General features: G+C 43.2%; 1 protein-coding gene across 3 annotated transcripts in view; it reads left to right on the forward strand.

Annotated features, from left to right (window-relative positions):
- The first annotated feature begins 273 nt into the window (after window positions 1-273).
- Window positions 274-26,340, forward strand: part of LOC129867431 (lysine-specific demethylase 4B-like) — an 84,575-nt gene continuing 58,508 nt past the window's right edge. For 2 of the 3 annotated variants that reach the window (XM_055940824.1, XM_055940825.1), the window contains exons 1-6: window positions 274-567; window positions 2,954-3,167; window positions 6,763-7,046; window positions 7,234-7,409; window positions 7,782-7,896; window positions 10,988-11,181. In XM_055940824.1, coding sequence (XP_055796799.1) covers window positions 3,080-3,167; window positions 6,763-7,046; window positions 7,234-7,409; window positions 7,782-7,896; window positions 10,988-11,181 — 857 coding nt within the window. In that variant the 5' untranslated portion in view covers window positions 274-567; window positions 2,954-3,079. The remainder of the gene's footprint in view (window positions 568-2,953; window positions 3,168-6,762; window positions 7,047-7,233; window positions 7,410-7,781; window positions 7,897-10,987; window positions 11,182-26,340) is intronic. The other variant, XM_055940826.1, reaches the window with a different exon arrangement.

The following is a 26,340-nucleotide window of genomic DNA, read 5'->3' on the forward strand; positions in this document are numbered from 1 at the left end:
GTTTCCACTAGTTACCACAGCCACAAAGTCAAAATTTGCTATAGTAAAAATATGAAAACAATTTGCTTGTTGGTTTTTGTAATTTGAGTGTTAGGCATACGGTTAGCATTGTGTTCAAGTTTATGGTTAAAATTAGGTTTGCAATCAGATACTACGAAAATAGATTGTAGAAAGAGGCGGGGTTTATGACTTTGTGGCTGGGGTAACTAGTGACGACCCATCTCGGTACCATTTTCGTTTTGATATCGTAAAATGACGCTTCCTGGAGGTTAACCTTTTTCGCAACCGGAATATGTGCTGCCCAGTTCGGTCTGCCTTATTGGTTCATATAGCAATCTATCAACGAGGTCATCCAAACAAATCCACAGAATGTATCCAGTGAATGCCTACAAACCTAGTCTGGCCAATCACTGAGCTAAAACTCGTGAGGGAGGCGTGAGGCCTAGCTCTCCTGTGTGCAACCAGCTAGCTAAAGCTCTAAAAGATAATCGATCGTGTGTGGATTTTATAAAACGAGAAACATCGATTGAGAAAAATAAAGAAAAGGAACATATTTTGCTGCGGGAGGTAATGTTGAATGATTTTCTTATTTTTTGGGGCTCAAGTGCACCTAGATACACGTGTTATTTCCGATGTGATCAAAAACAGTTGTAGCTAGCTAGTTAGCCAGCGAAGGTGCCTGTTTTGTTGACTTGTATGGAATGGGGGAAGGCAGCCTGTGAGCGGAGTACTGGCTGTCAAAATTCGAATGAACTCCCAAAACGGCCATTCTCGACAGTATAAATTGGTGTTTGCTTACAACTATTATACAACTATTACTAACTAGCTACGTGCTTTGCTAGGGCGAGCCTATGAACATAACATTTCGTTACGTTTCTAGGCGCGAGCTAACTAACTTAGCTAGTTTTAATTGCATACATCGGACACCCATATAGCTAGCATGCATTGCTGACATAAGTGACACTAACGTTACACAATCGTTTTTTGATCGATCCATAGCATGCACTATTTTCCTAGCTTAGTAACTACTGTTAATTCTGAATATTGAGTTTGCTTGCTAGCTGCCTGTGTCACGACGGTCAGCGTACGCTTGCACGCGAACTATTAACTTACTGTATGTAACGTTACTGTAACTAGTTTAGCTGCGAAACACTTCGTTACCCAAGTTACTTTTTCGTAGCAGGTTTGGAAAATTTACGGAGCAGGTTAGGATACTGAGGTTAAGGTTGGGGAAATGGTTAGCGAAAATGCTGTCCTAACCTGCTCCGAAAATCACTTTGTGCTTGCTAACATTACCTTGAAATACTTGTTAGCTAACGTATGCTACAAATGCCTTGAGCGTTATTCCTGTGAGTTTACAGTTTAGTAATTTAGCAGACACCCTTATCCAGAGTGATTTACAGTAGTGTGTGCATACATTTTCCTATTTGCTGGTACTAGTCCCCAGTGGGAATCGAACCCACAACCCTGACGTTACAAGTGCCATGCTCTACCAACTGAGTCACACGGTGAATAGCTAGTGGGATAAATGTGCCAGTTTTATCAGTGTACTAATACAATTGCTAGTTTCAGTATGTGTAGCTAGTTGGCTAGCTAGTCAGATACTGGCTAAGTTCCCCTGTCTTTGACAACGCCAGCTGTATACTGTCTACGTGCGTCCTGCCATAGCTTCATGTATCACTCAGAAAAGTGTATGAAAGAGTGGATTTAAGAACACACGTATTACTCAGTGTTTCACCTCTCCAAGTGTCTTTAAACTAAGTAAAATACGTTAAGAATAAAATGCTAAAATGTAGGTAGTAAAATCAGTGTGTGAAGAACTGACAGGATAGACAAGTGTTTTTGATATTGGATTTTAAATGTTTTTCTAATAACTTTAGGTATTATATTAGTACCAGTCAAAAGTTTGGACACACTTACTCATTCCAGGGTTTTTACTATTTTCTACATTGTAAAATAATAGTGAAGGCATCAAAACTATGAAATAACACATGGAATAAAAATTCAATATATTTTAGATTCTTCAAAGTAGCCACACTTTGCCAGCTTTCCACACTCTTGGCATTCTCTCAACCAGATCATGAGGTAGTCACCTGGAATGCATTTCAATTAACAGATGTGCCTTGTTAAAAGTACATTTGTGGAATTTTTTTCCTTAATGCATTTGAGCCAATCAGTTGTGTTGTGACAAGGTAGGGATGGTATACAGAAGATAGCCCTATTTGGTGAAAGACCAAGTCCATTTTATGGCAAGAACAGCTCAAATAAGTAAAGGGAAACAACAGTCCACAATTACTTTAAGACATGAAGGTCAGTCAATCTGGAAAATTTCAAGAACTTTGAAAGTATCTTCAAGTGCAGTCGCAAAAACCATCAAGCTCTATGATGAAACTGGCTCTCATGAGGACCACCACAGGAAAAGAAGACCCAGAGTTACCTCTGCTGCAGAGGAAAAGTTCATTAGTTACCAGCTTCAGAAATTGCACAGTTAAATTGCAGTCCATATAAATGCTTCACAGAGTTCAAGTAACAGACACACCTCAACATCAACTGTTCAGAGTAGACTACGTGAACCAGACCTTCATGGTCAAATTGCTGCAAAGAAACCACTACCAAATGACACCAATAAGAAGGAGAGACTTGCTTGGGCCAAGAAACATGAGCAATGGACATTTAGACCGGTGGGAATCTGTCCTTTTGGTTTGGGATTTTTGGTTTCAGCCGCCATGTCTTTGAGACGCAGAGTAGGTGAACGGATGCTCTCTGCATATGTAGTCACCACCGTGAAGCATGGAGGAGGGGGTGTGATGGTGTGCTTTGCTGGTGACATTGTTGCCGACTTATTTAGAATTCAAAGCACAGTTAACCAGCATGACTACCACAGCATTCTGCAGCGCGATATGCCATCCCATATGGTTTGCGCTAAGTGGGACCATCATTTGTTTTTCAACAGGACAATGACCCAACACGCCTCCAGGCTGTGTAATGGCTATTTGACCAAGAAGGAGAGATGGAATGCTGCATCAGATGACCTGGCCTCCACAATCACCTGACCTCAACCCAATTGAGGTGGTTTGGGATGAGTTGGACCACAGTGAAGGAAAAGCAGCCAACAAGTGCTCATTATATCTGGGAACTCCTTCAAGACTGTTGGAAAGGCTTTCCAGGTGAAGCTGATTGAGAGAATGCCAAGAGTGTGATAAGCTGTCAAAGTTAGTGTGGCTATTTTGAAGAATCTAAAATCAAAAATATATTTTGATTTGTTTAACAGTTTTATTGGTTACTACATGATTCCATGTGTTATTTCATCGTTTGATGTCTTAACTATTATTCTACCATGTAGAAAATTGAGAAAAAAAAGGAAAACCCTTGATTGAGTTGGTGTGTACAAACTTTTGACTGGTACTGTATATCTACAGTAATAAGACAGGTCCTGCTCCTGTTGCCAGTTTGAGTCTTTAATAGCCTACTGATTAGGGCCCGGCGGGAACCAGAATTTGTCATACCGTCCTTCTCTCATCTCTGGATTTACGGTATTACAGGCTTATTACACAAGGGTCGCAAAAACAGCTAATAAACCCATTGGGCGTCTACCAGAAGGCTAACAAAATTAGCATACGTAATATCGAATTTCCGTGGAGGCTGCTAGCTAAAACTGCTAATGAGTGTAAACGAAAATAAACAAATTTAAGGTAGCCAATCCAACTCGTAAAGTTATACATGTACAGGAAAGAGCTACCGAAATGTCATTTTTGGTTAATTTGGACATTTTACAAGCGAATGTGAACGAGAGACATTGTGCAAATGAACACAGTTTTGGCGCATGCTTGTCTGAAGGAAGAACTCTACTGTCTGAAGCAGCATGTGTACACGTTGTGCCTGTGTGGAGTCGCTAGGGCAATGGGCCTGCCTGCTCTGTTAGGAGAGAGGAAATCAAACAGTGGCAGATGTACACAACTCATCCAATGGGCAATAATTTCGCAAACTCCTCAGAAAGCGAACACTATATGATACCTGTCACATTCATTCAGATGCTTAGATAACTATCAAGGGTCGCGTTAATGCAGAAATATTTGTTTTTCACGCATTAAAAAAAAAGTTTAAAATTCATAATAAATAACTTTCTGCGTTTGGAAGCGCAGCTCTAAGATGCTTCTTGTAATTTCTGCTCGTCATTAGACTAATTTCATGCTTCAGTTGCATTTCTCCACTCGGATGCAAATTCACAGGCATTCAAGCAGCAGACCGCGCTCTGAATGAAGTGTAGCTACTTTTCTCTTGTACTTTTCTTGGTGTAGCCAGCCTACTTTTCTCTGGTAAAATGAAAGATAACCTTTTTAATAACAACAAAAACGTTAGGACATGTAGCTGGCTACATTCTTTCTATGATAAACATGAAAAATATGATGGCCATGCAAAAACATTGCAAGCTTATTTACTCTGTGTGGCTACCAACCATATAGCGTTGCACTTCTGTTATCTGATAAATTAAGCAATTTTCTGCCTATTGTTTTGCATTATTGTATTTTATATTTAGGAAAACTATAGTTGAACGTCCCTGAATAATTTTTATTGAAGCAAAAAAACAGTTGACTTTCAATATAAAACGCGACCCATGTCAATAGACCGCTGGACTCTGTTCCCGCTGTGTCCCTTTGTGCTATTTGCAAACAAACACGTGACTGGCTCAACCGTTCTGGAGAACTACGGCAAGCTTCATAATGTGACAAGTGAAATGAAGAACGCGATCCGTTTTATGTCCTAACGTGTTGCACAAGATTAGTGCATGCATTCATACTGAACAAAAATATAAACGCAACAATTTCAAAGATTTTACTGATTTGGTACATAAGGAAATCCAGTCATTTGCAAAACAAATCATTAGGCCCTAATCTATGTATTTCACTTGCCTGGGAATACAGATATGCATCTGTTTGTCACAGACAGCGTTTGCCTCATGCAGCGTTACACATCTCCTTTGCATCAGTTAATCAGTTGGTTGTGGAATGTTGTCCCACTCCTCTTCAATGGCTGTGTGAAGTTGCTGGATATTGTCAGGAACTGGAATATGCTGACGTACATGTTGATAGAAAAGATCCCGAACATGCTCAATGGGCGACATGTCTGGTGTGTATGCGGGCCATTTGAAGAACTGGTACATTTTCGTCTTCCAGGAATTGTATACAGATCCTTGCGACATGGGACCGTGCATTATCATGCTGAAACATGAGGTGATGTGGGCGGATGAATAGCACGACAATGGGCCTCATGATCTTGTCACGGTATCTCTGTGCATTCAAATTGGCATAGATAAAATGCAACTGTGTTCATTGCACGTAGCGTATGCCTGCGTATACCTTACCACCACCGCCAACATGGGGCACTCTGTTCACAACGTTGACATCCGTAAACCGCTTGCCCACACGACGCCATACACGTGGTCTGCGGTTGTGAGGCGGGTTGGATGTACTGCCAAATTCACTAGAACATGGTAAATAAATTAACATTAAATTCTCATTCTCTGGCAACAGCTCTGGTTGAGATGCCTGCAGTCAGCATGCCAATTGTATACTCCCTCAACTTGAGATATCTGTGGCATTGTGTTGTGTAACAAAACTGCACATTTTAGTGGCCTTTTATTGTCCCCCAGAACAAGGCACACCTGTGTAATGATCATGCTGTTTAATCAGCATCTTGATATGCCACACCTGTTAGGTTTTTGGCAAATACTCACTAACAGGGATGTAAACACATGTGTGCACAGAATCTGAAAGGAATACACTTTTTGTGCTGTATGGAACATGTCTGCCATCTTTTTATTTCAGCTCATGTACATGGGACCAACACTTTACATGATGCGTTTTATATATTTTTCCAGTATAGTTGATTTTATTTAAACACATAGCGTCTGTCTATATATGGCAAAATACACGTTTAAAAATTTCGACCAATTGTTTCTTCGATAGAACAGATTGCTCTCGGTCGACTTTTACTTTTTTGTTGTTGTCTGGGACAGCCCTAGTCATGAGCCCGTTAAACAGCCTCCATTACATTAATAATGCAACGTGTTTAGTGACAACCGATGGAGTTAAATGCGATGGAATTTATTTTTTATTTTTTGCACCACATCATCACACACAAACGTATCAGCAACAAGTCAATTTGATGGAAACTCATCTCTGGTTGAAAAATGTTATTTTTTTCATGCGTCTTTTACAATATTCGCATGAAAATTTGTCACCAAGGACAGAAAGCTACTGATTGTTATTTCCCGCCAAGAAGATCATACAAAATTATTGCCTGAACGTCTCAATACCTTTTCTGATGCATTTCAAAAACCATACTTCCTTCAGTTTGAAATGCTTTTAAATGTACTGTCATGCTGATTTGTAATAAACGGAAACATTTGCTGTTTGGCAACCCGTGCCCTAGTCACTGTTACCTAGGGTGTGGTTTTCAAGACTAGATACATATGAACCCAGGTCTGTTGGTGCCTTATTGGGCTCCCGAGTGGCACAGCGGTCTAAGGCACAGCATCTCAGTGCAAGAGGCGTCACTACAGTCCCTGGTTAGAATCCATGCTGTATCACATCCAGCCATGATTGACAGTCCCATAGGGCGGTGCACAATTGGCCCAGCGTTGTCGGGGTAGGCCGTCATTGTAAATAAAAATGTGTTAACTGACTTGCCTGGTTAAATAAAGGTAAAAAATAAATGTATTGCTTTTTTATTCTATTCGCTGTCATTTCTTTCTATTTCCAGATCCACCTGCCACCATGTCGCTGGAAACACCAGACATGGGCAAAGATCCTGCACCAGACATATCCCCAGAACTAGCAGCAGATTCCGCTCCAGCCCCAGAATTAGCCCCTGAGCTAACACCAGATACAGCCCCAGAACTAGCTGCAGATTCAGCTCCAGTCCCAGTAATGAATCCAACTTGTAAGATCATGACCTTCCGGCCCACCATGGAGGAATTCAAGGACTTTGCCAAATACATTGCCTACATGGAGACTCAAGGAGCACACCGCGCAGGCCTGGCGAAGGTACACACACATCAGGACAGTTTAGTTTAAATGGCCTAACACTAATAATTCAGCCTTGTATTGTTATTGCCTCTCCATCTCACTTGGTCACGGTTGTCTCTCTTTTTTCCCCTTTCTTTCACTTTCACTCTCGCCCCCTCACATCCTCTCTCACTCACTTACTTTCACATTCCCTCCCTTCTTGCAGGTGATTCCCCCTAAGGGCTGGAAGCCACGGAAGTCATATGACGTCATTGAGGAGATGACGATCCCTGCTCCCATCATGCAGGTGGTGACGGGCCAGTCAGGCCTCTTTACCCAGTACAACATCCAGAAGAAGTCCATGACTGTGGGGGAGTACCGCCAACTGGCCAACAGCAGAAAGTAGGGCCTCACATCACCCAGCTACCAGACATTCAGACCCATTCAGAATAATGCAGAAGATACATTACTGTTATGATCAGAGACAGTTTTTTTTTCACAGTGAACTAACTAAAGAATAATTTATGCTTTTGGTAGTAAAAAAAAAAGTTTTATATAAAATGTTTTCTTTCCCAATCACAGCAATTTAGGTTACCACAGTTATGAAGAGTTGAGACCATTACAAATGACACACAGTACGATTGTGAACCTTTGATTTATCACTTTTCCATTGATATTATTGGGTTGCCTTTGTTCTCGCCTGTTTCACTGCCTGTCCCATTTAGTGTCCGTCTGGTGAACTATAGACCTCTCTACTCTCCCCTCCACTCTCAGGTACTGTACCCCCCGACACAAGGACTTTGACGACCTGGAGAGGAAGTACTGGAAGAACCTCACCTTTGTGTCTCCAATCTACGGGGCTGACGTCAGCGGCTCCATCTATGACTCTGTAAGTCAGCCCAGGAACAAGCCTTGCTTATTAGACATGCAGACCTGCGAACATGCATGCATTTTGCGTACCAAATATGCAATTCTCTGGCCATGAATGCAGGTACGAGATCAGAGTTAAAAGTACGCAGAAATGAAAATGGGCTTATGTTTTTTTAAATAAAAAATAAATCCACTGAGAATCTAATATCCTGATTCTCGAGCTGCAACACACAGACATGTACAGAGTTTGTGTCAACGGACATGGAGGTTAATATGTAATTATTCGACGAGCTACCCCATGTCTGCCCCTCCTGTTTGTTGTGATGCTGAGTTTGCCCACTGTCAGCTGTACGTCAACACATGGACAAATCCCTTTTCGACTCAGTGTGTTGTGCAAAGGTAAACACTAATTGTTTTAAGTTAATGTTAGGGAACATAAGATGAACTTTCAGTGGGCTCTAAAATGCCAGCAGTTCACTCGCATTTCTTCCTGAAAGAAATGAAATGTAAATATGAAAAATAACTGGTCGTGTTTGTACGAGTGTGATATACATTTAATTTCGCATCCATTAGTTGTATTTTCCACTTAACATTACGAGGGTCACGCAACCAGATTAACTGTAATTATTATCCACGTCACAAAAAGCATTACAAAAGTATAATAAAAAATAGATATGAACGTCTTGGCATTAAATGGGGTCGGGAGTTTATAAGACGGAGCGGTTAATGAATGAGTGTCCGGTGTTAGCTATAGAGGAAATGCTTCTAAAATGCCTTTGCACCAATTCTATAATGCGATCAAACTCAAAAACAGCGCACAAGCGTGCGGGGGAGGGGAGAGAACCCCAATGGAGTTGAATCTCCAATTTCCCGCACGCGTCTGGTACTCTTCAAAAGTTGGACAGGGTTGGCAGGTTAGTAACAACGTGTTTCTTATGGGACAAGTTCAAATAGTGCTTACCTCGCTGTTACTGTTCTGTTTCTCGCCTTCTGAACACGACCCTGGCTTCGCTATACAGTGCATTCGGAAACTATTCAGACCCCTTAACTTTTTCCACGTTTTGTTACGTTACAGTCTTATTATAAAATTGATTAAATCGTTTTTTTCCCGGCCACTCATCAATCTACACACAATACCCCATAATGACAAAGCAAAAAGTGTTTTTGTTGTTGAAATGTTTGCAAGTATTCAGACTCTTTTTACTCAGTACTTTGTTGAAGCACAGCGATGAGAGCCTCAAGTCTTCTTGGGTATGATGCTACCAACTTGTCACACCTGTATTTGGGGAGCTTCTCACATACTCCTCTGCAGATCCTCTCAAGCTCTGTCTGGTTGGATGGGGCGTGTCACTGCACAGCTATTTTCAGGTCTCTCCAGAGATGTTCGATCAGGTTCAAGTCCGGACTCTGGCTGGGCCACTCATGGACATTCAGAGACTTGTCCCGAAGCCACTCCTGCGTTGTCATGGCTGTGTGCTTCGGGTTGTTGTCCTGTTGGAAGGTGAACCATCACCCCAGTCTGAGGTCCTGAGCGCTCTGGAGCAGGTTTTCATCAAGGATTTTTTTAAATGTTTTATTTTACATTTATTTAACTAGGCAAGTCAGTTAACAAATTCTTATTTTCAAAGATGGCCTAGGAACAGTGGGTTAACTGCCTTGTTCAGGGGCAGAACAACACATTTGTACCTTGTCAGCTCTGGGATTCGATCTTGCAACCTTTCGGTTACTAGTCCAACACTCTAACCACTAGGCTACCCTGCCGGATCTCTCAGTACTTTGCTCCGTTCATCTTTTCCTCAATCCTGACTAGTATCCCCTTCCCTGCCACTGAAAAACATCCCCACAGCATGATGCTGCCATTACCATGCTTCACCATAGGGATGGTGCCAGATTTCCTCCAGAGGTGACACTTGGCATTCAGGCCAAAAAATTAAATCTTGCTTTCATCAGACCAGAGAATCCTTTAGGTGCCTTTTGGCAAACTCCAAGCGAGCTGTCATGTGCCTCTTATTGAGGAGTGTCTTCCACTCTACTATAAAGTTTTGCTTGGTGGAATGCTGCAGAGATGGTTGTCTTTCTGGAAGGTTCTCCGATCTCCACAGAGGAGCTCTGTCAGAGTGACCGTCGGGTTCTTGGTCACCTCCCTGACCCAGGCCCATCTCCCCCGATTGCTCAGTTTGGCCGGGCGCCCAGCTCTAGGAAGAGTCTTGGTGGTTTTAAACTTCTTCCATTTAAGAATGATGGAGGCCACTGTGTTCTTTGGGACCTTCAATGCTGCAGAAATGTTTTGGTACCCTTCCCCAGATCTGTGGCTCGACACATTCCTATCTCAGAGCTCTACGGACAATTCCTTCGACCTGATGGCTTGGTTTTTGCTCTGACACGCACTGTCAACTGTGGGACCTTATATAGACAGGTGTGTGTCTTTCCAAATAATTTCTAATCAATTGAATTTACCACAAGTGGACTCCAATGAAATTGTAGAAACATCTCAAGGACGATCAATGGAACAGGATGCTGAGCTCAATTTTGAGTCTCTTTAGCAAATGGTCTGAGTACGTATGTATAGAAGGAATATTTTCCGTTTTTTTTTTTTTACTAAATTAGCAAAAAATTCTAGACCTGTTATCGGTTCGTCATTATGGGGTATTGTGTGTAGATGGAGGACATTTTGTATTTAATCCATTTTAAGAATAAGGCTGTAACGTAACCAAATTTGGAAAAAGGGAAGTGGTCTGAATACTTAACAAATGCACTGTAGTTACAAATGGTGTGGAATTACTAAGTAACCGACAGTAACACCTGTTGAAGTTTTAATAAAAAAATACTCGCTGAAATATCATGTCTTTATGTGACGTGGCCTTGATACCATCTGGTGGTGAACATGTATTACTACATGGCCTTGAACATCAATGGCAATCTTAGTCCTCATAGTATAGCTATGTTATTCACTGGTAAAAGACTAGCTGAAGTACAATTGTGACAAACAAACAGTTCAACTCCATGTCTATAGGCATGACTTTTTTTCCTTCAATTTATTTGGTAAATGTAGCCAATATGCTTTAATTGGGTCACCGTCTTCACCCCCTCCTCTGTCTGTGTGTTTCCAGGAGATCAGTGAGTGGAACATCGGCCACCTGAACACGCTGCTGGACATGGTGGAGCAGGAGTGTGGCATCGTGATCGAGGGGGTGAACACGCCCTACCTGTACTTTGGCATGTGGAAGACCACCTTCGCCTGGCACACAGAGGACATGGATCTCTACAGTATCAACTACCTCCACTTTGGAGAGCCCAAGTCCTGGTCAGTGGCTAGATTTGTCTTTTTAGTTCTCTGTCTCTCTTTCTCTCTCACACTTTCTCTCTCTCACTGTCTCACTATCTCTGCTCATTTCAAAATATACATAAAATTACTTCTGTAGGTCATTTAGCACTTGTTTTGGGGGATTTCAACACATTCCTCATGGTTCTCTATTTTATGTGACAGTTTTTTGCTGCAATTGCATCTACACTAAAAAAAATTGCAAGCCGAAATCACTCCTTGATTTCAGGATCTGGACAGGCTTTCGGCAGCTGCTTCTCCTAGCATCTATCATCTACATGTGTAAAGCTGAAAGTGAGTTAAGGAGACTGTCCATGTACTTCTGTACTTAAACAGGTGGCCACTGGAGGACGGTCTAGACTAGAGGTCGACCGATTATGATTTTTCAACGCCGATACCGATTATTGGAAGACCAAAAAAAAAAACGATACCGATTTAATCGGCCGAATTAAAAATAAATAATGACAATTACAACAATACTGAATGATCACTTATTTTAACTTAAAATAATACATCAATAAAATCAATTTAGCCTCAAATAAATAATGAAACATGTTTGGTTTAAATAATGCAAAAATAAAGTGTTGGAGAAGAAAGTAAAAGTGCAATATGTGTCATGTAAAAAAGCTCACGTTTTAAGTTCCTTGCTCAGAACATATGAAAGCTGGTGGTTCCTTTTAACATGAGTCTTCAATATTCCCAGGTAAGAAGTTTTAGGTTGTAGTTATTATAGGAATTATAGGACTATTTCTCTCTATACCATTTGTATTTCATATACCTTTGACTATTGGATGTTCTTATAGGCACTTTAGTATTGCCAGTGTAACAGTATAGCTACCGTCCCTCTCCTCGCCCCGACCTGGGCTCGAACCAGGAACACATCGACAACAGCCACCATCGAAGCATCTTTACCCATCGCTCCACAAAAGCCACGGCCCTTGCAGAGCAAGGGGAACAACTACTCCAAGTCTCAGAGCGAGTGACGTTACCGATTGAAACGTTATTAGCGCGCACCCCGCTAACTAGCTAGCCATTTCACATCGGTTACACCAGCCTAATCTCGGGAGTTGATAGGCTTGAAGTCATAAACAGCTCAATGCTTGAAGCACAGCGAAGAGCTGCTGGCAAACACACGAAAGTGCTGTTTGAATGAATGCTTACGAGCCTGCTGCTGCCTACCATTGCTCAGTCAGACTGCTATATCAAATCATAGAATTAATTATAACATAATAACACACAAACACGAGCCTTTGGTCATTAATATGGTCGAATCCGGAAACTATCATTTCGAAAACAAAAAGTTTATTCTTTCAGTGAAATACGGAACCGTTCCGTATTTTATCTAACGGGTGGCATCCCTAAGTCTAAATATTGCTGTTACATTGTACAACCATCAATGTTATGTCAGAATTATGTACATTTCTTGCAAATTAATTGCGGTCTTTGTTAGGAATAAATGGACTTCACGCAGTTCGCAACGAGCCAGGTGGCCCAAACTGCTGCATATACCCTGACTGCTTGCACGGAACGCAAGAGAAGTGACACAATTTCCCTAATTATAAGAAATTCATGTTAGCAGGCAATATTAACTAAATATGCAGGTTTAAAAAATATATAATTGTGTATTGATTTTAAAGAAAGGCATTGATGTTTTTGGTTAGGTTTGGTGCAACGACAGTGCTAAATCATCACCCGTTTGGCGAAGTAGGCTGTGATTCGATGAGAAATTAACAGGCACACGATTATATGCAACGCAGTACACGCTAGATAAACTAGTAATATCATAAACCATGTGTAGTTAACTAGTGATTATGTGAAGATTGATTGTTTTTTTTAAAGTTTAATGCTAGCTAGCAACTTACCTTGCTTTCTTGCTGCCCTCGTGTAACAGGTAGTCAGTCTGCCACGCAGGCTCCTCGTGGAGTGCAATGTAAGGCAGGTGGTTAGAGCGTTGCACTAGTAATCGGAAGGTTGCAAAAACAAATCCCCGAGCTGACAAGGTAAAAAATCTGTCGTTCTGCCCCTGAAAAAGCCAGTTAACCCACCGTTCCTAGGCCGTCATTGAAAATAAGAATGTGTTGTTAAATAAAGGTGTAAAAAAAATCGGTGTCCAAAAATGGCGATTTCCGATTGTTATGAAAACTTGAAATTGGCCCTAATTAATAGATCATTCCGATTTAATCGGTCGACCTCTAGTCTAGACCGATGGTCACCAACCTTTTTTGAGTCAAGGTCGCTTTGAGTCAAAATGCAAACTGATATCTACCACTACGATTTTATTTTAAAAACATGACTTAAAAACGTATATGTGTGTGTGTAACTGTATCTAATTCACATCCAAATTGCAATATAGATCTGTGCAATATCCATATCTCAAGAGATCCATATTGTGTGCACTATTTTGAAACGCCACTCGGCCGTGAGTAAAGTCCAGTTTTATAGTGTTCGCTGTTTGTCGTCTCTCTCCCCATCTCCTCTTGCAGTCCCGCACCGATGTGTATTTTCTGTGAATATGAGTGTGTCTGTGTCCTACAAGCCATTTTAAATTGTCCAGGGCCAACCATCCCATCATTCGTCGCTAGGTAGCAGTAGTACTCTTCAAACACCTCTCTCCTGTCGTTTTCTTATTCCTCTTGTAATACGACCCCCCCCCCCACGTCGAGCCTCTCTATTCCCAAAGCCTTCACTCGGCATCCAATTCTATTTCTTAACGTTTATGGCTCTCCCGACACTGAATCACATAAAGAGCCTCAATTTGTCAACACATCTCCATCATTTTCTTCAACCATTTCACTTGGAAGCGAATAGGAAAAGCAGCACTACTGCATAGGCCCAGCAGTATCACACACTCAAGATGTTCATCCCAAATGGCACCCTATTCCCTATATAGTGCACTACTTTAGACCAGAACCCATTGGGCCATATATAGGGAACATGGTGCCATTTGGTACGTAGGCTTAAACTAACAGCCACTCCTGGCTAAATGAGTCACACGGCGGCAAGGTAATGGTGGTAGATAAGGGTATCGACAGAACGCTAATGGAGGGAGACGCTTTGTCAAAGTATCAGTAACGGCGGTGACCTTACCTGGCGTCCTTGGAGTCAGCTAGTATAGGTGTCCGGCGCAGTGCCCGTCATCTTTAAGCTGTGTCTGCGAGGTGAGAGCACGTGTGTGTGTTTCTCGCTCACGCTCTCTCGCCTTCAATCTCTCCATGGTCTCGCTGGGTGACTAATTCCCACTCCGCAATCAGAGAAGGATTGATCTTCTATTGTTATTTTAACCTGTAGGTTCTCACTCCAACCCTGTTCCTGGAGAGCTACCTTCCTGTAGGTTTTAACTCCAACCCTGTTCCTGGAGAGCTACCTTCCTGTAGGATTTAACTCCAAACCTGTTCCTGGAGAGCTACCTTCCTGTAGGTTTTCACTCCAACCCTGTTCATGGAGAGCTACCTTCCTGTAGGTTTTAACTCCAAACCTGTTCCTGGAGAGCTACCTTCCTGTAGGTTTTAACTCCAACCCTGTTCATGGAGAGCTACCTTCCTGTAGGTTTTAACTCCAACCCTGTTCCTGGAGAGCTACCTTCCTGTAGGTTTTCACTCCAACCCTAATCTAGCACACCTGATTCTAATAATTAGCTGGTTGATGAGCTGAACCAGGTTAGTTACAACTGGGGTTGGAGTGAAAACCTACAGGAGGGTAGCTCTCCAGGGTTGGAGTGAGAACCTACAGGAGGGTAGCTCTCCAGGAACTGGGTTGGAGTGAGAACCTACAGGAGGGTAGGCACTCCAGGAACAGGGTTGGAGAGCCTTGGTCTAAGCTATATGTTTTATTGGAGGATAAAAGTCTGCAAATATGGCTGTAGTCATACACATAACACATTTCCCCGGAAATAAGTTTGTATTTTCCCCCATCTCCCCTCCATTAGAACTAGAAAACACTCCAGCCAGAACAGGCTTGATTTATAAAATACTTGTCTTATGATACAGTAGCCTACTAAAGCAAGAGTTTTCATGTGAAGATATCCTATCCTTTTATTGCTGGTGCTGTCATTTGACAAGTAGAAATGGCCATTTATAATGTAGGGAGTAGAGGGAGGTTTTCATGGTGGAATGAGAACAAGGGGCTTTGAACTGAGCCAGGCCTCACTTGCTGTGCTCATTACTGCACAGGCAGGCTTTTCTCTTTCTCTCTCTGCTGGCTACCTCTACTTCTTCCCATCCTTTTCTCTCTCTGCTGGCTACCTCTACTTCTTCCCATCCTTTTCTCTCTCTGCTGGCTACCTCTACTTCTTCCCATCCTTTTCTCTCTCTGCTGGCTACCTCTACTTCTTCCCATCCTTTTCTCTCACTCTGCTGGCTACCTCTACCTCTTCCCATCCTTTTCTCTCTCTCTGCTGGCTACCTCTACCTCTTCCCATCCTTTTCTCTCTCTCTGCTGGCTACCTCTACCTCTTCCCATCCTTTTCTCTCTCACTGCTGGCTACCTCTACCTCTTCCCACCCTTTCCTCTCTCACTGCTGGCTACCTCTACCTCTACTTCTTCCCATCCTTTTCTCTCACTCTGCTGGCTACCTCTACCTCTTCCCATCCTTTTCTCTCTCACTGCTGGCTACCTCTACCTCTTCCCATCCTTTTCTCTCTCTGCTGGCTACCTCTACCTCTTCCCATCCTTTTCTCTCTCACTGCTGGCTACCTCTACCTCTTCCCATCCTTTTCTCTCACTCTGCTGGCTACCTCTACCTCTTCCCATCCTTTTCTCTCTCACTGCTGGCTACCTCTACTTCTTCCCATCCTTTTCTCTCACTCTGCTGGCTACCTCTACCTCTACCTCTTCCCATCCTTTTCTCTCTCACTGCTGGCTACCTCTACCTCTTCCCATCCTTTTCTCTCACTCTGCTGGCTACCTCTACCTCTACTTCTTCCCATCCTTTTCTCTCTCTCTGCTGGCTACCTCTACCTCTACCTCTTCCCATCCTTTTCTCTCACTCTGCTGGCTACCTCTACCTCTTCCCATCCTTTTCTCTCTCTGCTGGCTACCTCTACCTCTTCCCATCCTTTTCCCTCTCTCTGCTGGCTACCTCTACTTCTTCCCATCCTTTTCTCTCACTCTGCTGGCTACCTCTACCTCTTCCCATCCTTTTCTCTCTCTGCTGGCTACCTCTACTTCTTCCCATCCTTTTCTCTCACTCTGCTGGCTACCTCTACCTCTTCCCATCCTTTTCTCTCTCTGCTGGCTACCTCTACTTCTTCCCATCCTTTTCTCTCACTCTGCTGGCTACCTCTACCTCTTCCCATCCTTTTCTCTCACTGCTGGCTACCTCTACCTCTTCCCATCCTTTTCTCTCACTCTGCTGGCTACCTCTACCTCTACTTCTTCCCATCCTTTTCTCTCACTCTGCTGGCTACCTCTACCTCTACTTCTTCCCATCCTTTTCTCTCACTCTGCTGGCTACCTCTACCTCTTCCCATCCTTTTCTCTCTCTGCTGGCTACCTCTACCTCTTCCCATCCTTTTCTCTCTCTGCTGGCTACCTCTACTTCTTCCCATCCTTTTCTCTCACTCTGCTGGCTACCTCTACCTCTACTTCTTCCCATCCTTTTCTCTCACTCTGCTGGCTACCTCTACTTCTTCCCATCCTTTTCTCTCACTCTGCTGGCTACCTCTACCTCTACCTCTTCCCATCCTTTTCTCTCTCTGCTGGCTACCTCTACCTCTTCCCATCCTTTTCTCTCTCTGCTGGCTACCTCTACTTCTTCCCATCCTTTTCTCTCACTCTGCTGGCTACCTCTACCTCTACCTCTTCCCATCCTTTTCTCTCACTCTGCTGGCTACCTCTACCTCTTCCCATCCTTTTCTCTCTCTCTGCTGGCTACCTCTACTTCTTCCCATCCTTTTCTCTCACTCTGCTGGCTACCTCTACCTCTACCTCTTCCCATCCTTTTCTCTCTCTGCTGGCTACCTCTACTTCTTCCCATCCTTTTCTCTCACTCTGCTGGCTACCTCTACTTCTTCCCATCCTTTTCTCTCACTCTGCTGGCTACCTCTACCTCTACTTCTTCCCATCCTTTTCTCTCTCATTTCTTGACCTCTTGCTTTCTCTGTTTTTGTTTCTTTCTCTTTGTTGATTTGCTCTGTCCCTTCCTCCTCACTCCCTTGGAAGTCCCCTGCACCATACCTTTTCAGCTCAGAGGGAACCATTCTATTTTTCTTTATTTTCTTCCTCTCATTTAGTCTCTCCCCTCCCGTTCCTTTTAAACCTCACTCAGTGGGTGGCCTGTAGTACCTGCACTGACTCTGAGTGTACCAATCAATATCAGTGTTTGTGTGTACCTGAGCCCTCACTTCCACTCTCCCTATTTGTCTGTCTCTTTGGATTTGTGTGTCTCGGCAAGTGTGTGTGCATTGCATTTGTGAGCGTGTGTCTGTGCGTGCGCGCAGTGTCTGTGAGTGTGAGCGGCGTGTGAACGGTGCGTGTGTGAGCGGCGAGCGCGTGTGTGAGCGGCGTGTGTGTGTGGTTCGTGTGTATTTAAGAGGGAGAGTAGTGTGTGTGTACCTTGTGGTTAGAGCGTTGGGTCAGCAAGGTTGCTGGATCGAATCCCAGAGCTGACAAGGTGAAACTCTATCGTTCTGCCCCCGACCAAGGCAGTTAACCTACTGTTCCCCGGGCGCCGAAGACGTGGATGTTGATTAAGGCAGCACCCCTCACCTCAGAGGGGTTGAGTTAAATGCATTCAGTTGCACAACTGACTAGGTATCCCCCTTTCCCTGTGCCTCTGCTCCCCCTGCAGTGTGATGACACTAGAATCATCAGCTCAGCTCGGTGTGTTCTAACCCTGCTGTATCAAGAGCCATGTTCCGTTAGCCATCACTCTACTGCTCCATCAAGAGGCATGTCCCGTTAGCCATCAAGAGGCATGTTCCGTTAGCCATCACTCTACTGCTCCATCAAGAGGCATGTCCCGTTAGCCATCAAGAGGCATGTTCCGTTAGCCATCACTCTACTGCTCCATCAAGAGGCATGTCCCGTTAGCCATCACTCTACTGCTCCATCAAGAGGCATGTCCCGTTAGCCATCACTCTACTGCTCCATCAAGAGGCATGTCCCGTTAGCCATCACTCTACTGCTCCATCAAGAGGCATGTCCCGTTAGCCATCACTCTACTGCTCCATCAAGAGGCATGTCCCGTTAGCCATCACTCTACTGCTCCATCAAGAGGCATGTCCCGTTAGCCATCACTCTACTGCTCCATCAAGAGGCATGTCCCGTTAGCCATCACTCTACTGCTCCATCAAGAGGCATGTCCCGTTAGCCATCACTCTACTGCTCCATCAAGAGGCATGTCCCGTTAGCCATCACTCTACTGCTCCATCAAGAGGCATGTCCCGTTAGCCATCACTCTACTGCTCCATCAAGAGGCATGTCCCGTTAGCCATCACTCTACTGCTCCATCAAGAGGCATGTCCCGTTAGCCATCACTCTACTGCTCTATCAAGAGGCATGTCCCGTTAGCCATCACTCTACTAAAAGACCCATCCTTGAGTTTACTGGCTGTCTTGTTCTTTTAGAAATCTGATTTTTAGAATGTAGCCTTTCCAAAGCCCTAATGATTGGGCACTTAAACAGAGAAGTGGCGTCCCAAAGGGCGCCCTATTCTCTATTCAGTGCACTCCTTTTGACCTGAGTTGTGATCTAAAGTAGGTCAATACCTAGGAAATAGGGTGTGATTTGAGACGAATCCAGAGCCTCTCCATGGTATAATGGAGTAGGGTTGTCATGCTTCGGTTGCTTCCTTTTTGATTCAGAAGTCTCCCCTCTCAAGATATCTTTCCCTCCCCTATTCTTCTCCCTTTCCCTCTTACATATGCCCCTGTGAGGAAAAGTAATCTTCCCTTGTCACTCGTTAAAAGTACATTTACTCACTTGGATGCACCCCTCAACTGTTTAACCGTGAATGTGTGGGGAGAACATTCAAACAGTGTACACACACACACACTTCTTCCCCTGCTTTTTTTGGGAAATTGAATCATTTTCACTTTTGGGGTAATTACAGTATGTTAAACTATGTGCAAGGAGCTGTTACCCCCCCCTGTGCAGCCACTGTGAAATTAACTCCATTCCCCTCCAACTCTGCTGCCATCTGTCATTACCCCCCCCCCCCCCCCCAAATAATCTGTTGTCAGATGCTGTAAACATCGCCCGGTGGTTTGCAGAGAGTAAGAGAAACTGCTGAAAATGAACATCTTAAAATTGCATTGACTCCATTTATTATGCAGAGTGAGAGTCCATTATGGATTCATTGTTCACTTAATTTGATAGATTTATCAGGTATTAGATGACGCTTGCTGTTTTTGTGTCTCTTCCGGAAGGAAAGAGACGTCAGTGCCACAGTATTGTTGCATTGGAAGTGTTTTATGAATGAAGACAATTGGCAATAGTTATAATTGCCTGATCAATTATATTGATGTCAATGGATGTTTTCCATCCGCTTGCATTGTGAATCTGAAACCTTTTTAATGAAGGTCTTGACCGGTACGTTTCCCAAAGAACCTTAGTGCTAAAAGAGGATATCTTGGTAGGCCATTGACGAACGATCTTCTTAAAGTTAAAATGGTTGTGTTTTTTTTGGGGGGGGGAACCAAAACCAGGAGACCAAGACCAGGAGAGAATAGAGAGATGATATGACCAGTCTTGTCTGTTAAACTACTGTGTGTGTATGTGTGTTATTGATTTACATCTTGAAGACTGCGTTGACATGCAACACCACTAGCCTATGTGTTACACATCAATTGGCTGTGTAGATCAACAAAACCTAGATGAATCGAGCAGCCGTGAACAACCGTATTAAAACACTGATGTACTGTGATTCATTTAGAGTTTATTTAACAGGATATTGATTTGGGATATTAAACGTTTTCATGACGTTGGTTCCCTTGGTAACCCTGCTGTGTCGCAAGTTAGTTTAGGGTCAAATTCCAAGTGTCGCTTACACAATTGTATATGTCCTTTACCATATTCTCCCTACTCTAAGCCATTCACAAGCACCCCATTTTTTTATATCATAGCCATAGATATGAACATTTAGTTAAAGTTTTATTTATTTTTTTTAACCTTTATTTAACTAGGCAAGTCAGTGAAGAACATTCTTATTTACAGTGACGGCCTACACCGGCCAAACCCAGACGACACTGGGCCAATTGTGCGCCGCCCTATGGGACTCCCAATCACAGCCAGATGTGATGAAGCCTGGATTCGAACCAGAGACTGCAATGACGCCTCCTACACTGAGATGCAGTGCCTTAGTGGCGCAGCGGTCTAAATATGTAACTAGCATCTCAGAATAGGATGGCTGATCTAGGATCAGGTCCCCCCCAGATTTCCATTCAATTGTATTAAGTTTGATCTAAAAGGCGAAACTGATCGTCAGTCAGCACTCATTCTGACACGTTGGCTACATACGGCCCTGGTCAACATGACAAAATCGCATTTGGTGCTATGCCAATAGAGCTGGTAGTTCAAATCTAATTTTGCGCTGAATACAACAGGTGTAGACTTTAAAATGCTTACTTACGAACCCTTTCCCAACAATACTGAGTTAAAAAGTAAGAAAATAATAATACAAAGTAAGAAAATAATATCAAAGAAGGCGTACCGGTACAGAGTCAATGGGCAGGGGTACGAGGTAGTTGAGGCAATATGTGGGGGGGGGGGGGGTTAAAAGTGACTAGGCAATCAGGATAAATAATAAACCGAGTAGCAGCAGCGTATGTGAAGCGTGTGACAGAACTGTGTGTGAGCGTATGTTGTGTCTTCAGAAAGTATTCACACCCCTTTGACTTTTTCCACATTTTGTTGTGTTACAGCCTGAATTTAAAATGGATTAAATGTAGATGTTTTGTCACTGGCCTACACACAATACCCCATAATGTCAGAGGAATTATTGTTGTAATTTATATTTGAGTCAAGTATTCAACCCCTTTGTTATGGCAAGCCTAAATAAGTTCAGGAGCAAACATGTGCTTAACAAGTCACATAATAAATTGCATGGACTCACTCTGTGTGCAATAATATTGTTTAACATTATTTTTTTTAAATGACTACATCATCCCTGTACCCCACACATACAATTGTCGAGCGGTGAATTTCAAACACAGGTTTAACCACAAAGACCAGGGAGGTTTTCCATTGCCTTGCAAAGAAGGGCACCTATTGGTAGATGGGTAAAACATATTAAAAGTAGACATTGAATATCCCTTTTAGCATGGTGAAGTTATTAATTACACTTTGGATGGTGTATCAATACACCCAGTCACAACAAAGCTACAGGCGTCCTTCCTGACTCAGTTGCCGGAGCGGAAGGAAACCGCTCAGGAATTTCACCATGAGGACAATGATGACTTTAAAACAGTTACAGAGTTTAATGGCTGTGATAGGAGAACTGAGGATGGATTAACAACATTGTAGTTCCTCCACAATACTAGCCTAAATGACAGCTTCAAAAGAAGGAATTCTGTACAGAATACACATTTTAAAACATGCATCCTGTTTGCAACAAGGCACTAAAGTAATACTGCAAAAAATATGGCAGAGCAATTCACTTTTTGTCCTGAATAGAAAGTATTATGTTTGGGACAAATCCAACTGTACACATCACTGAGTATCACTTTCCATATTTTCAAGCATAGTGGTGGCTGCATCATGTTATGGGGATGTTTGTAATCGTTGAGGAGTGAGGATTAAAAAGGAAAAAATAAACGGAATACACAAACACAGGCAAAATCCTGGGAGATTAATTCACCTTTCAGCAAGACAATAACCTAAAATTCAAGGCCACATCGACACTGGAGTTGCTTACCAAGAAGACAGTGAATGTTCCTGAGTGGACGATTTACAGTTTTGACTTAAATCTGCTGGAAAATCTAGAGCAAGACATGAAAATGGTTGTCTAGCAATGTTTGACAGAGCTGGAAGAATTTTGAAAATAATGAGTTTATGTTGCACAATCCAGATGTGGAAAGCTCTTAGAGACTTACCCAGAAAGACTCACTGTTGTTATCGCTGCCAAAAGGTTCTTCTACAAAGTATTGACTCAGGGGTGTGAATAGTTATGTAAATTTGACTTCTGTATTTAATTATTAATGCATTTCTAAAAACATGTTTTAATTTTGGCATTATGGGATATTGTGTGTAGATGAAATAATAATTTGAATACATTTTGAATTCAGGTATGAATGCTTTCTGAAGGCACTGTATGTGTGTGTTGGAGTGTCAATGTAGTAGTGATGCACGGGTTGACTCCTAACCTGCAGTCCCCACGGTTATGCAACACTCACTACAGAGTCCCAAACTGCCTCTGAAAGCAACATCAGCACACAAACTGTTTGTCAGGAGCTTCATGAAATGGGTTTTCTTGGACGAGCAGCCAAGTTTTCTTGGACGATCACCATGCGCAATGCCAAGCGTCGGCTGGAGCGGTGTAAAGCTGGCCGCCGTTGGACTCTGGAGCAGTGGAAACTCGTTCTCTGGAGTGATGAATCACGCTTCACCATCTGGCAGTCTGACAGACAAATCTGGGTTTGGCAGATGCCCGGAGAATGCTACCTGCCCCAATGCATAGTGCCAACTAAAGTTTGGTGGATGAGGAATAATGGTCTGGGCTGTTTTTCATGATTCGGGCAAAGCACCTTAGTTCCAGTGAGGGGAAATCTTAATGCTATAGCATACAATGACATTGTAGATGATTGTGGCAACAGTTTGGGGAAGGCCCTTTCCTGTTTCAGCATGACAATGCTCCCGTGCACAAAGTGAGGTCCATACAGAAATGGTTTGTCGAGATCAGTGTGGTAGAACTTGACTGGCCTGCACAGAGCCCTGACCTCAACCCCACTGAACACCTTTGGGATGAATTGGAACGCCAACTGCGAGCCGGGCCTAATCGCCCAACGTCAGTGCTAGACCTCACTAATGCTCATGGCTGAATGGAAGCAAGTGCCCACAGAAATACTCCAACATCAAGTGGAAAGCCTTCCCAGAAGAGTAGAGGCTGTTATAGCAGCAAAGGCAGAACTAAATCCATATTAATGCCCGTGATTTTGAAAATTTGACGAACAGGTGTCCACATACTTTTGATCATGTATATTTGAAGGGGTCTCCACATACTTTTGTATTTATAGTTTATTTTATTATTTTTTATTTCACCTTTATTTAACCAGGTAGGCTAGTTGAGAACAAGTTTTCATTTACAACTGCGACCTGGCCAAGAATAAAGCAAAGCAGTTCGACACATACAACAGAGTCTAGAATAATACAGTAGAAAAAATCTATATACAGTGTGTGCAAATGTAAGATAAGGGAGGTAAGGCAATAAATAGGCCATGGTGGCGAAGTAATTACACTATACCAATTAAACACTGGAGTGATTGAGGTGCAGAAGAATGCAAGTAGAGATACTGGGGTGCAAAGGAGCAAGATAAATAAATACAGTATAGGGATGAGGTAGTGGGATGGGCTATATTACAGATGGGCTATGTACTGGTGCAGTGATATGTGAGCTGCTTTGACAGCTGGTGCTTAAAGCTAGTGAGGGAGATATGAGTCTCCAGCTTCAGTGATTTTTTTTTTTGCAGTTCGTTCCAGTCATTGGCAGCAGAGAACTGGAAGGAGAGGTGGCCGAAGGAGGAATTAGCTTTGGGGGTGACTTGTGAGATATACCTGCTGGAGCTCGTGCTACGGGTGGGTGCTGCTATGGTGACCAGTGACCTCAGATAAGGCGGGGCTTTACCTAGCAGAGAGTTGGAGATTACCTGGAGCCAGTGAGTTTGGTGACGAGTATGAAGCGATGGCCAGCCAACGAGAGCGTACAGGTCGCAATGGTGGGTAGTATATGGGGCTTTGGTGACAAAATGGATGGCACTGTGGTAGACTGCATCCGGTTTGTTGAGTAGAGTGTTGGAGGCTATTTTGTAAATGACATCGTCGAGGATCGGTAGTATGGTCAGTTTTACGAGGGTATGTTTAGCAGCATGAGTGAAGAATGCTTTGTTGCGATATAGGACGCCGATTCTAGATTTAATTTTGGTTTGTAGATGCTTAGTGTGAGTCTGGAAGGAGAGTTTAAAGTCTAACCAGACACCTAGGTATTTGTAGTTGTCCACATATTCCAAGTCCGAACCGTCCAGAGTAGTGATGTTGGACGGGCGGGCAGGTGCAGGCAGCGATCGGTTGAAGAACATGCATTTAGTTTTACATGTATTTAAGAGTAATTGGAGGCCACGGAAGGAGAGTTGTATGGCATTGAAGCTCGTCTGGAGGGTTGTTAACACAGTGTCCAAAGAAGAGCTAGAAGTATACAGAATGGTGTCGTCTGCGTAGAGGTGGATCAGAGACTCACTAGCAGCAAGAGCGACATCATTGATGTATACAGAGAAGAGAGTCGGTCCAAGAATTGAACCCTGTGGCACCCCCATAGAGACTGCCAGAGGCCCGGACAACAGACCCTCCGATTTGACACACTGAACTCTATCAGAGAAGTAGTTGGTGAACCAGGCAAGGCAGTCATTTGAGAAACCAAGGCTGTTTAGTCTGCCGATAAGAATGTGGTAATTGACAGAGTCAAGCCTTGGCCAGGACGATGAATACAGCTACACAGTATTGTCTCTTATCGATGGCGGTTATGATATCGTTTAGGACCTTGAGCGTGGCTGAGGTGCACCCATGACCAGCTCTGAAACCAGATTGCGTAGCGGAGAAGGTACGGTGGGATTCGAAATGGTCCGTAGTCTGTTTGTTAACTTGGCTTTCGAAGACCTTAGAAAGGCAGGGTAGGATAGATATAGGTCTATAGCAGTTTGGGTCTAGAGTGTCTCCCCCTTTGAAGAGGGGGATGATCGCAGCAGCTTTCCAATCTTTGGGAATCTCAAACGATACAAAAGAGAGGTTGAACCGGCTAGTAATAGGGGATGCAAGAATTGCAGTGCATCATTTAAGAAAGAGAGGGTCCAGATTGTCTAGCCCGGCTGATTTGTAGAGGTCCAGATTTTTGCAGCTCTTTCAGAACATTAGCTATCTGGATTTGGGTGAAGGAGAAATGAGGGAGGCTTGGGCGAGTTGCTGTGAGGGTTGCCGGGCAGTTGACCGGGGTAGGGGTAGCCAGGTGGAAAGCATGGCCAGCCGTAGAAAAATGCTTATTGAAATTCTCAATTATAGTGGATTTATCGGTGTTGACAGTGTTTCCTAGCCTCAGTGCAGTGGGCAGCTGGGAGGAGGTGCTCTTATTGTCCATGGACTTTGCAGTGTCCCAGAACTTTTTTGAGTTTGTGCTACAGGATGCAAATTTATGTTTGAAAAAGCTAGCCTTAGCTTTCCTAACTGCCTGTGTATATTGGTTCCTAACTTCCCTGAAAAGTTGCATATCACGGGGGCTATTCGACTAATGCAATACCCCGTCCAGGTTGATTAGAAAGGCCTGCTTGCTGAAGTGTTTCAGGGAGCTTTTGACAGTGATGAGGGGTGGTCGTTTGACCGCAGACCCATTACGGATGCAGGCAATGAGGCTGTGATCGCCGAGATCTTGGTTGAAAACAGCAGAGGTCTATTTGGAGGGCAGGTTGGTTAGGATGATATCTATGAGGGTGCCCGTGTTTACAGATTTGGGGTTGTACCTGGTAGGTTCATTGATAATTTGTTTGAGATTTTAGGGCATCAAGCTTAGATTGTAGGATGGCCGGGGTGTTAACTTCTCTGGGATATGTGGGACGGTAGCGTCCCACCTAACCAACAGCCAGTGAAATTGCAGGGCGCCAAATTCAAAACAGAAATCTCATAATTAAAATTCCTTAAACATACAAGTATTATACACCATTTTAAACATAGACTTCTCGTTAATCCAGCCACAGTGTCTGATTTCAAAAAGGATTTACGGCGAAAGCACACCTTGCGATTATGTTAAGTCAGTACATAGCCACAGTAAAACAGCCATTTTTCCAGCCAAAGAGAGGAGTAAAAAAAAAAAAAATAGAGATAAAATGAATCACTAACCTTTGATGATCTTCATCAGATGATGCTCATAGGACTTCATGTTACACAATACATGTATGTTTTTGTTCGGTAAAGTTCATATTTATATCCAAAAATCTGAGTTTAGGC

This window comes from Salvelinus fontinalis, chromosome 12, assembly GCF_029448725.1.
Source record: "Salvelinus fontinalis isolate EN_2023a chromosome 12, ASM2944872v1, whole genome shotgun sequence".
Taxonomy (NCBI): Eukaryota; Metazoa; Chordata; class Actinopteri; order Salmoniformes; family Salmonidae; genus Salvelinus; species Salvelinus fontinalis.